The sequence below is a fragment of the Camelus bactrianus genome, chromosome 20, assembly GCF_048773025.1.
Source record: "Camelus bactrianus isolate YW-2024 breed Bactrian camel chromosome 20, ASM4877302v1, whole genome shotgun sequence".
Lineage (NCBI taxonomy): Eukaryota > Metazoa > Chordata > Mammalia > Artiodactyla > Camelidae > Camelus > Camelus bactrianus.
The window spans coordinates 36,388,922-36,401,219 of NC_133558.1; the positions used below are offsets into that span (position 1 = coordinate 36,388,922).

Sequence of the window (12,298 nt, forward strand, 5' to 3'; positions counted from 1 at the left end):
GTATGGGGAGTAAGGACATTTCAAGAGGTGGTGAAAACAAGAGGGAAGGGGTAGAGGTGAGAAACCAAATGGTGCAGAAACAGAGAAGGTGGACAAGGTTTGGAGCCGCATTAGCATCACTGAGTAGAGGGGAGAGCTGGAGAGGGGAATTCCATTTATTCCACCTGGATAAATGCTTTCACATCTCAAAACCATTTTGAGCTTCTTACTATCTGTGAACCGTTTCCTTGCCTTTGACACTTTTCCCCTAAAAAGCAATCTGCCTTACAGACTAGCAAGTCATTTTAACTCAGCATGTGGCAAAACAAGGTACTGATTTTGGTGAGTGTTATTATAGAGCTTGTGACTCCTTCAGGTACCACTTGTCAAGAGACGTGACTGGCCGTCCAGTGTCTCACATGCTGAGTATTATTAAGCTCTGTTCCTCCACTGGCCCTTTTTTAAAAGTGCCCTGGGCTCTCCTCCAGAAGCCCCAGTTGTCACCGTGAAGAAACCAAGATCTCAGTTTTCCTCCGAGGGAAATAGCCAGGCAAGAAGACAAAACTGCAAGAACAATCAGATCAGCGGAGACAGGCTCCACCTCACAGAGTGTGTGGAACTGAACCAGACGGTGGATGAAAAAGCACTTTGGAGGTCACGAAGCACTATAAAAAAATGTGAAATGGCAGCGTCACTGATGATCGAGCTATAGCACTAAGTTACTTTAGGAAGCGCTTCCCCCAGCCCCGCCCAAAGAATCTGTATTGTTATTTTCCCACCGTGCATTTTAGCAAATAGCAAAAGTGTAGTAAAACTTGACCTCAAAGTTGCTCCCCAAATCGGAGACGCATTCCAGCTTGAATCTGCAAGGAGCGCATGAATATTAAAATATGCTAAGTTGACTTACTGTGTTGAGCCCCAGGCCATTAAGCATGTAGATCAGATCCTCAGTGGCTACGTTCCCAGAAGCACCTTTTGCGTAAGGGCAACCACCTAACCCCGACACTGCGGAGTCCACCACATTAATCCCCATCTGGAAAACAAACCAAAACACCCAAGGCTCGTCTCTTTATGGCATGCTAAGTCGTTGCCTTTCCATTTAACCTGCTCCGGAGAGCAAATACAGAACATTTGAACCATTATCCAAGCGTACTCACTTCCCCACCCACTGCTGGAACGGTCCCTGGGGTGCTGCTTTCTGTTCTGAAGAATCTCATCTTTCAGGCTAACAGACACGCCGCTAAGGGGCTCGGGAACCAGAATCCGCTCAGATCAAAATCGAAAGGGTGTTTTCATCGATCACAGAATGAAGGTGGGGGTAATCTTGAGGGTTAATACGCACCAAGGTTGTATTTTCCAACCTAATTTTGAGTTTTATTCTTTCTTTTTTTTTTTTTTTAGCATTTTGTATGTGTAAAATTTATTTTTTTTTTACTGAAGTATATAGTCAGTTACAGTATGTCAGTTTCCGGTGTACCCCATCACGTCCCAGTCATGCACATGCAAACATAGATTTGTTTTCATATTCTTTTTCATTATGGGTTACTATAAGATATTGAATATAGTTCCCTATGCTATACAGAAGAAACTTGTTTATCTATTTTATATATGGTAGTTAGTATCTGCAAATCTCCAACTCCCAATTTATCCCTCCCGCCCTTCTTCTCCCCAGTACCCGTAAGTTTGTTTTCTGTCTGTGAGTCTGTTTCTGTTTTGTAAACAAGTTCATTTGTGTTTTTTTTTTCAGATTCCATTTATAAGTGATATCATAAGATATATTTCTTTCTCTTTCTGATTTACTTCACTTAGAATGACAATCTCCAAGTCCATCCATGTTGCTGCAAATAGCATTATTTAATTTTCTTTTTATCGCCGAGTAGTATTCAACTGTTTAAATATACCACAACTTCTTTATCCAGTCATCTGTCGACGGACATTTATTGTTGTTTCCATGTCCTGGCTACCGAAAACAGTGCTGCTATTATGAACATTAGGGTGCGTGGTTCTTTTCAAATTGAGCTTTATTCTAAAAGCATTGTACAACCAACGTGAAATATTTCCAACATCCCAACTCAAAATCCAAGTGCCTTAGAATACAGGTGGGGTGGGAGGGGGCTGTCCCTGTGTTTGAAGTTGTATTTTGTGGGCTCAGTTCACTCAATCTTTACTGAGCCATTACTGTCCACACAAACCCCTGCTGCTCTGGGAGAAGTGAAGAGACATTTGAGAGGCAGGACACCCACCACTAACAGTGGCACCAGCTCACACACGCAGGGTCCTCGCTAAGTGCTGGATATTCTTATTAACACCTTATGATACTAACTCACAATCCTCACGAAACCCCATGAGGTGGGTACTTTCCCCTCATCCCCAAATCAGAGATGAAGGACATCAAGCACAGAGATGTCACACAGTATGCCCGAGGCCACCTCTGTCTCCAGAGAATTCACACTGTGCTGTGATTCGTGGTTCAGGTTTTGTGTCCGAGGATATCCGAGGCAGAGATCTGTGTGGCCCGGAAAGGCTGTGAAAGACACGAGCACAACAGATCTGAAAAGGACCCTGGAGATCAGACTTGAACAACGAGAGAAGAGAGGCGAGCCCAGCACTCCTCTGTGGAAAGTGACAGTTGGGCAACCGGAAGCCACCAAGAGGTCACATCTGATTCATCTGAATATTGAAGGAAAAGTAACAGGACTTCATCGAAAACAAGAAGCCCTTGGAAAGCAGAGCTCTTGGCCAAACTGCTAGCTCAGCCGTTGTCAATCACAGAATCCGAATCACACGTTGCTGCCACATCCCCCGAGTGTCTAAGTCGGGAGCTCTGGGCGGGGCCCTGGGAATCTGAATTTTTTGAGGCGATCCCAGATGCTGCTCTGGGGAATCACACCTTCTGTCTTTCTCCTTTTCTTTTTTGATAAACTTTATTTTAGAAGAGTTCTAGATTTTCAGAGAATTTGCAAAGGAAGTACAGAGCATCCTCACATCACACACACACACAGTCACCTCTATTGGTAACATCTTATGTCATTGTGGTACCTCTCTTACAACTATCAGACAAGCATGTTATTATTACCTAAAGTCCATACAGGAGTCAGATGTCTCAGTTTTGAACCTAATGTCCTTTTCCTGTTCCAGGAACACATCCAGGTACCACGTTACATAAAGAGTTGTCTTGTCTCTGTGGGATGCCCTGGGCTGTCACAGGTTCTCAGACTTGCTTTGTCCTCGTTGATCTTGACAATTTTGAGTCGCACCTGTCATATGCTGTGTATGATGTCTTTCCATTTGGGTTTGTCTGATGTTTTTCTCACAGTGAGATTGGAGTTCGGAAGTTTTAGGAGGGAAGACAAGGCGTGAAGTTGCCATTCTTGACACATCATTTCAAGGGTACACGGTTAACAATGATGGTATTAACCTTGATCACCTGGTTGAGGCAGTGTTTGCCAAGTTTCTGCTCTAGAACGTCCACACGCCCCCTTTTCCATACTATCTGGAAAAAAGTCACTACACGCAGCTAACACTTAAGGAATGGAGAATACGTACCTAAAAGTATTTAGAAATCTCCCATATAGGAGATCTGTTTATTCTTCTATATTTTATTTATTTCCCCAAGTATGTGTTTATATCAGGAAGGACACATGGGTATTTATTTAGTACGTTGGGTTATAATCCAATACTCTATATGTTTTCTTGCTCAAGTTATTTGAGATTTAGCCACTGACCTGCAGAGGGGGCTGCACATTTAAAGTTAACTCTTCTAGATTTTTCCCTTGTGAAACTTAGGCTGTTTAGTAAAGCACACAGGGGCAGAACCAGAGTCCAAAAGCCGTGCATGTTCTTGGGACCTAAAGCAAGTTTACACCTGAAATTTGTCTGCTTCTGCACCTCCATTTCTCCTCATTCTACTCCTCAGCATGGGAAGGTGTCCACTGCTCTTCTTCCATTCCCACAACCCCTCTCCTAGCTCAATCATATTTGGGTGTTAAGTACTGACCAGCTAAAGTACTGGTCCATTTAGGATAATGTACATTTGCCATGACTCGAAATAGTAAGTATAAGGAATTACTCTCTGAGAGTGAAATCTGCAGAACTGTCCAATCATTGGAAAAGACAAATGTTAAGACGCTGGCTCGCCTCTGGGAGTCTGCCATGACATCAAACAGGCAGAAGTATTCTTCACCGATAGGTTAAAATGTGGGGAAAAATTTAAATTAATGAAAGTGTAGCTATTAAATGGATTGATAAATGCCATGTAAATGCATAGTTAAGGGAAAGAAACAGGTTACAAGATATCACAACAGTGTATACAATCATGATTCCATTTCCAAAATTAAAAAAAAAAAATTGAATTTGGATGATACACCAAAATGTTTACAGTGGTGATCACTGGGGTGGTGTGATTATAGGTAATTTATTCTATTTTAATTCTGTTTGTCCTGTTTGTTTTCCCCAGTGGCCCCACCGTGAATGTAATTACATATAGAATTAGAAAAAGAAAGTTTTCTCTGAACTGCGGCCTGCAGTGTAATGATGGTAAGTAAATGAGAATGAGAATAAATAAATTCGAATGAATTTCTTGATTAGCGTCATTATTTTGCAACTAATTGATCTTTTTTAGGGCGTAAGACTGCAAGGTGATTTTAGACATAATCTCATAAAGGTAACATGATCTGGGGGAAAAGCTACCTAAAAAAATGGTCTTTCTCTCTTTCCTACCATCACTTTAGCTCTGGAACAGGCTGGCTTTCTATGACTTTAGTCACAAATTAACTGAATCAATTCTAAGAACAAAATGTAGGATTAAAGTTTAAATAAGAAAATTTAAAGAGAGTCTATTCAAGTATACATTACCTGTGAAGGAGAATATTAAGATGTTAGGTCCTTTTAAAGTCTCTCTTCAAAAAAAAAAAAAAACACAGTAGTTTAAAAATATAACTTTCCACACAATATCCTCTAAATTCTGTCTTCTATAAAATGGGCCATTCTGTTCCCCAGAAAAATAAAAGGTCTTCTCAGCGGAGAGTGGTACCCAAGCACTAAGCTGGATGATTTCATTTCTAAACAGGCTGCTTTGGAAATTTCTAGTCAGAGTCATCTAAGAAAATTTGATTTCGCTAGGTATGTTTTCTTTACAGCTAATTCTCTATCCCATGAGAAATGGTATTTAATATGATGTAAACAAGTTCTTAACAGAGCAGGAAGAAAAACATTATTTCTTCACTTTATCCATTCTTTACGGTAAATAAAGAAAACATATTTGAACGTTAGTATTGAAATCATGGTATTACAGTAAATGCCTTGCATTTACTAGACTACCCATGTATATTCAATAACACTAGACTGGTTTTCCCATATAAGACTGTCTGCTTTAAAAGATTATTCTTAGATAGTCCCTTCCCCGTGTCCCCAAACAGAAGACACTGCTTTCAGATTTTCAGATTCCTGGGGTGTGTGCACGCGCGCGCGTGTGTGTGTGTCTGTGCGTGAACACACAGCACAAATGGCTTTCTGTGTCACACATTGCAAAAACAGTGTTTGGGTTTTGTTTTGAAGGAAATGTCTTCAGATGACTAACCACAAGGTGGCAATGTGACACCAAAATCCACCAAGTTCAAGTCAAGCATTTCAATGCCACTGTGTTCCAGCCCAGAAGATGGCAACTACATAAGCAAATAGCTTTATATTATTCAAATAAATATTTTTTCTTCCTTTTAAAATAAGGAAACTTTTACAAATGGTGTCTAACTCATAAACTGTGGTTCAACAGAGTCAGCATATTTTTTTTTATCATTCTTCCTCTAACTTGAGAACGTTTATTACAGTGCGTTCTGTGTGTCTTTGGAACACTCACAAACTCCTATAGCTCATGGAGGTTGGTGTTAGATACTAAAATTACTCTCTATCTTGTCTGTCACTGAGAAGTAGCTCACTGTTATCAAATGACAAACAGTTCTCTCTGAGCTCAGGGAACTAATTCTCCCCAAACTAAAATAAACCCAGGGCTCAAAGGATGGGGGTGTCCTTGGCTCCCACGTTCTCAAAGCTCATGACCAAAGCTATTAACCCAGTGGCCCAGGATACGAGGAGCCTGGTGAATTCAGCTTCATCTGCTTGAGCTCCCGGACGTGGGCTTGAACTTAAGGCTGAAGGAGGTGGATAATACATGGCGTGGCCACTTCTTTTGGAAAATGGCAAATAAGTTGAAGATGTACCATAAGCCTGTCAGGGGAGCCCCGAGGGCTGTCAATTTTGCATAGTGGTTAGATGCTCACTGAAAGAAAAGTGTCACCTCAACTCTTTCTTGGTGCTGCAAGAACTTCTTCCCCAGACAAAACAAAGGCATACAATAAGAAGAGAAGTTAAAGAAATCACTTTCCAACATTTATCATCTTCTATATGCGCATGATTTCAAAATATTTAACGAAATCTAAAATTTTAGGTCCTGAGGTTAGTAAAATCTCAAGGAACACAGGGACTTCTGGTAACGTTATTTTTCGAAATGACATCAACTTTTTTACCCCCCCTTTTTTTTAAAGACCAAATTTTTCTTCGAAAGTCAGTAATACTGTTAGATGTAATCTAAAATAACAATTAAATAAATTTTAATTTAAAAATATCTGGAGTAATTTGTTTTTTTGGGGTGGGAGTAATTAGGTTTTTTTAAGAATGTATTTATTTATTTTTAATGGAGGTCCTGGGGATTGAACCCAGGACCTTGTGCATGCTAAGAATGCGCTCTACCACTGAGCTATACCTTCCCCCCTAAAGAGGTAAATATCTGATAGTGAAATTACTCAATTTGGGATTTAAATTATGGGGGAAAAGACTAATATTCATGTAGGATAAAATACTAAAAATATACTCATTTTTCTAATATTTTCCCCCTCCATTTGTTCCTCACAGCTAACATTCTCTACAACAAAGGGTTATGATTATCTATACATGAGGCACTACTTCCCCGCCAGTGGCCAGACTGGGTCACTAATTGATCACAGGACTCTTCCCAGGGAGCCCAAATTTTGTCCTAAGACGCTTCTCAGCCAGCACTCCAAAGAGTCGCCATATACCGAGTTAGGGTACCAACGATCTCGTCATTCATGTGTATCGTGAACATGCCACGCTCTGTAAACCACGATCACAAACAGCTGGCATCCATGAGTGCAGCCCAGTGTTTCAATACACTGAAGTAGCCCCCAAAGTCGGTACGTAAACCGTGATGCAGGCGTACCCCTTGCTGTTAGGGGACGACTAAGCTGATGTGATTGATGACCATCTTCTCACTGACCATCTCTCGTCTTCCAAAAGCTCTTCCTCCAAGCTCCCCTCCTCCCAGCCTCACCACACAGCATGAGACCGATGATATTTGCACTTTCCTTTAGTATATTTCCAGTTGAGATAGAAATGGGAGTGTACACACAAAAAAGGAATAAGGAAATGGAAAAACAGACAACAAGGAAATCCACGATTTTGGTAGACTGAGAAAATAATAAACACAACTAGCGACCATTTACAGAGTGCTGATTTTATACACGTATTGTGCCACATGCTTCACTTACGGTAAAGCCCCACAAAAGCAACATGAAGTGGGCAGGAATTTATGCTCATTTACTGATGAGGAAACTGAGGCTTCGAGAAGGCACAGGATAGTCCGTGCTTCACACAGTTAACGTGCATGAACCGCAGGCTCTTCCCCCAGACTGTGGAGCAGAGACAACAGAATCTCTCTAGGAGGTGAGACGTACAGCATACACCCGTGGACCAGCAATTGTTTCCACGAGCAATGGGGAGCAGAGAAAGTCGGTCTACAGTAGAGGGTGGAACGAAATAATAAATGAATAAAGAAATGTCGCCTGAATCCCAAACAGCTTTTCAGTCCTTCCTGAGACCTCCCTTCATTTCCTCCCCACCTTTGTTTTTGGAATAATATTTAATGAGAACTAGGCCAAGTGGTTTAAAGCACACAGCAATCCTAAGACGCAGGTACTCCTGTCATCACCCTCATTTGATAAACAAGAAGCCTGAGTCACCAGATGTTTACCATGACCTTGCATCGTGATACGCACTGGGTCAGAGGTGAGAGCGGAGAATCAGAAGCCTGTGGAAAGGCTTTCAAATCTCTGCTTTTGACTTGTGTGTGTGATTTCTTCTAAGAGATTTCTGTGACATATCTCTGTAACCTCGTAATAAATTTCTTTCTTCCTTTCTTTCCCTTTCTTTCTTTCCTTTCTTTTCTTTCTTTTCTTTCTTTCTTTCCTTTCTTTCCTTTCTTTCCTTTCTTTCCTTTCTTTCCTTTCTTTCTTTCTTTCTTTCTTTCTTTCTTTCTTTCTTTCTTTCTTTCTTTCTTTCTTTCTTTCTTTTCTTTCTTTCTTTCTTTCTTCCTTCCTTCCTTCCTTCCTTCCTTCCTTCCTTCCTTCCTTCCTTTCTCTTTCTTTTCTTTCTTCCTTCCTTCCGTCCTTCCTTCCGTCCTTCCTTTCTTTCTTTCTTTCGTTTTTTTTTTGTTTAAGGTAGCTTGAGTTGGCCACTTTTGCTTGGAAATAAACAGTAGTAACTAACACACCCTTCATTTAATGACCTGGCAGAGACGATATTCATAAATGCCAAGAACTATGATACAAAGTAGAGTGTGGTAACTATTATGAGAATTATAAATGAAGCTATTTAGAAACATCAGGGAGACAGTTTCTCTCTCTTGTAGTGAAGCAAGGATAGGTGGGGTATGGTGAAAAGTTTGATGACTAGTTTGGCTCTGAGTTGGGCCTTGAAGGATGCTGACAAGTGGGGGATGGCGAGGGAAGGGCTATTCGACAGAGAGGGAAGAGCTTGAGAAAATGTAGAGATGTTGAACAAGCCGAGGATACCCGAGATTTTAATAAGACTCTTATTGTAGGGAGGGTTGGGTGTGGCTGGAGCACACCTCCTATTCAGGGTCGGCCCTGATTACCTTTTTTTAGGAGCTGAACTTGGTTCTCTAGGAATTAAAGACCTACTTAAAGTTTAAGAGTAATTGTGCCACTGTCAGCATTTTGTTTCAGTCTGATTTCATCAGCAAGGAAGGGATAACTGAGGTAGAAAGTTGAGAAATATCTAAGTAGAAATACCAGTTAGAAGATTGGTGCAATGCATCCAGGCAATGGTGAGGAGTATTTAAAATGAAGCAAAGGGATTACAGAAAACAGCATGGAGATTCCTCAAAAAACTAAAAATAGATTTACCCAATGACCCAGCAATCCACTCCTGGGCACATATCTGGAGGGAACTCTAATTTGAAAAGATACATGCACCCCAATGTTCACAGCAGCACTATTTACAATAGCCAAGACATGGAAGCAACCTAAATGTCCACCGACAGATGACTAGATAAAGAAGATGTGATGTATTTATACAATGGAATACTACTCAGCCATAAAAAAGGATGAAACAATGCCATTTGCAGCAACATGGATAGACCTGGAGATCGTTATTCTAAGTGAAGTCAGCCAGAAAGAAAAATACCATATGGTATCACTCATAGTGGAACCTAGGAAGAAAGACACACATGAATTGATTTACAAAACAGAAACAGACTCACAGACAGAAAACAAACTTATGGTTACCAGCGGAGAATGGGGGTGGGAAGGGACAAACTGGTAGTTTGAGATTTTCAGATACTAACTACTATATGTAAAACAGAGAAACAACAGGGAACATAGTTCCCTCTGTATTCAATATCTTGCAGTAACCTATAATGAAAAAGAACATGAAAAGGAATCTATATATGTACATGCATGACTGGGACATGATGCTGTACACCAGAAATTGACACACCATTGTAAACTGACTATACTTCAATTTAAAAAAAATCCAAAAAAAAAGGGGGGGGGTATTTCTCCAGTTAAAGCTAGTTATTCAAAAAAGGTAGGAAACAAAAGGAGGTATAATCAGTTAAATATGTAGGAGCTGAAGGAGGTTTGGAGCAAACCGACATATCTGGAAAACACGATGTAACCAGTGTTTGAGGCAGTTGTGGGTATTTATCTTGGGTAAAATTCAGAGGTAGATGATCGTTGCAGTTACACAGTTCAAGATCATTACGTGGTCAAGAAAACACACAAGTTCTGTACGATTCCAAAGAACAGGCAGAGGTAGACTTGGGTTGATTATGAGAAATAACTCTCCAGCCATTTCAATGCTCCCCAAACTTAAATGGGTTCACTCTCAAAATAATGATCTCCCTGTCACCAAAAGTATTAAAGGACAATCTAAAGGCTGCTGAAGGAATCCCTTACTCTGGCTTTGCTCGCCTCTAGGGTTTTAACCCATCCTAAGGCTTCTGACAGACGCATGTTGATCTTAGCTTGTTCAGTAATATCTCATTCTGCCATGAAGTTATCAACATAACCAAACAAAATTAAGACGAAGGGCTTCTCCTGTTGTAGTCGAGACAACACATCACTGCAGTAGGTCCGTCCCTCAGAACGTATGACAGGCAGAATCTACGCAAGACAGTGACCTCTTCTTGGGAAGACCACACACAGTAGGTCTCCAGATGGTATACAACTAAGATGTCCAGTGCTACAAGCCAAGAAAAAGTCATATAAAACATAGTTTGAAAAGAAAAACGCTTTGCTGAAGATCCTCTTGCAAGGTGCCAAACCCACACATACTTGGTCCTTGTGGTAAGGCAGCTGAGTACCACCAGGCTTACAAAAGCGTCCATATGACCTGCAACATATTTTAGGATTTTTTTTTTAACTTTAACACTTCTAAGCACCAAAGATTCGATGCCACTCTTAGTTAAGAATGAAAAGAGAACAGCAGATAGACATCTTTTGATCAGAGTCCAGTTCAAAAGCTAGTTCCCTCATTGGCTAGATAACATTTAGAGGGAAAAAAAAAGATCACTTATGGGCTATGCAGGAAAATGCACCAAATAGCGATCATGACAAAAAAAGAAAGAAAGAAAGGAAGGAAGGAGGAAAGGAGGAAAGGAAGAAAGGAAGAAAGGAAGGAAGGAAGGAAGGAAGGAAGGAAGGAAGGAAGGAAGGAAGGAAGAAAGAAAGGAAGAAAGGAAGGAAGGAAGGAAGGAAGAAAGAAAGGAAGAAAGGAAGGAAGGAAGGAAGGAAGGAAGGAAGGAAGGAAGAAAGAAAGGAAGAAAGGAAGGAAGGAAGGAAGGAAGGAAGGAAGGAAGGAAAGAGAGAGAGAGAGAGAGAAAGAAAGAAAGAAAGAAAGAAAGAAAGAAAGAAAGAAAGAAAGAAAGAAAGGAAGAAAGAAAGGAAGAGAGAAAACCAGGTTGATGAGGCCAAATCTCCTATCTGGATGGGAATACAAGTGAGGCTTCTCACCCCCTGCAACAGAACAAGAACGGTGCCACCTGCACCCCTGCTCTCCAGAGACACAGCCCTGTGACAGGCAAGCCGTTTGCTCCAAGGGGTCTTGCTTGTCCATCCCTTTTCTGCTTCTTCTCACAGATCCTTGCAGGATGCATCCCCCACACTCCCCTATCAGCTGGACTCCTGCTGGCTTCAGCCAACGGAAGGCTCTGACAGATGGACGAGCCAGAATCCGGCTGCTGCTTCCAGCAGAGCCCGCGTTTCCCCCGTCAGTCCAAAGCCTCCCGCCGACCATGGTTCCAGCTCCCTCCTGGGGACTCCGCGTGCCGTGCTCCCGGAACACTGGCCCCTTCCTCCACCCTTCTGGCCAAGGGGCTCCGTTACTGTTTCCAGGAGTGGCCCCTTGCTGCCGCTCATCTCAGGGGTGTCTCCTTATAAGAGAGGCGCCTGGGGAGCACGGTATTAGGAGGCACTTGACTCTCTGCGTTGGGCAAGACAAGTGGGAAAATGAGTGCCACCCAAATTCTGCACCCTGGGAGTCTGGTTTGCCCCGCCCTGACCCGGGCTCTGCTCACCTCTAGGATGCCTCACTGTCTGAACTGAGTTTTCTAAGTCTCCCATCGCCTGTGTAACCAAGTGCCTACATAACTGCTTCTATGTCGCCTGCTTTCCGGCTGGACCTTGACAAGTCCTAGGATCCCTTTTGTGCAGGCTCGTTGTGAATCTGCTTCTCCTTAGTTTCTGTTAAAGGCGGATTGAGAGACCGTTAAAGAAGACACGTGAAGAACTATGCTGCCCATCCTCTTCTAACGCTTTGAGTTCTATCCTTACATCAGTTTAGTTCACCTGAAAGACATATGCCCAGATCTCCTTAGCTCTGATTCCTGCAGAGAGAGCCTCCCTGAATCGCATTTGCAGGTCATTTTCTTGCCATTTATTGATAGTCATTACAGATGTGAAAAAATATGTCTTTCCCTACATTTATTCTAAAAACACCTGCTAAAGAT

The 12,298-nt window shown here is 41.7% G+C and overlaps 1 protein-coding gene across 1 annotated transcript in view; it reads right to left on the minus strand.

Moving 5' to 3' along the window:
* HMGCLL1 (3-hydroxy-3-methylglutaryl-CoA lyase like 1) overlaps positions 1-12,298 on the minus strand; it is a 116,649-nt gene that overhangs the window by 2,411 nt on the left and 101,940 nt on the right. Inside the window, 1 exon segment of the mRNA XM_010973914.3 lies at positions 887-1,012. Coding sequence (XP_010972216.2) covers positions 1,002-1,012 — 11 coding nt within the window. The 3' untranslated portion in view covers positions 887-1,001.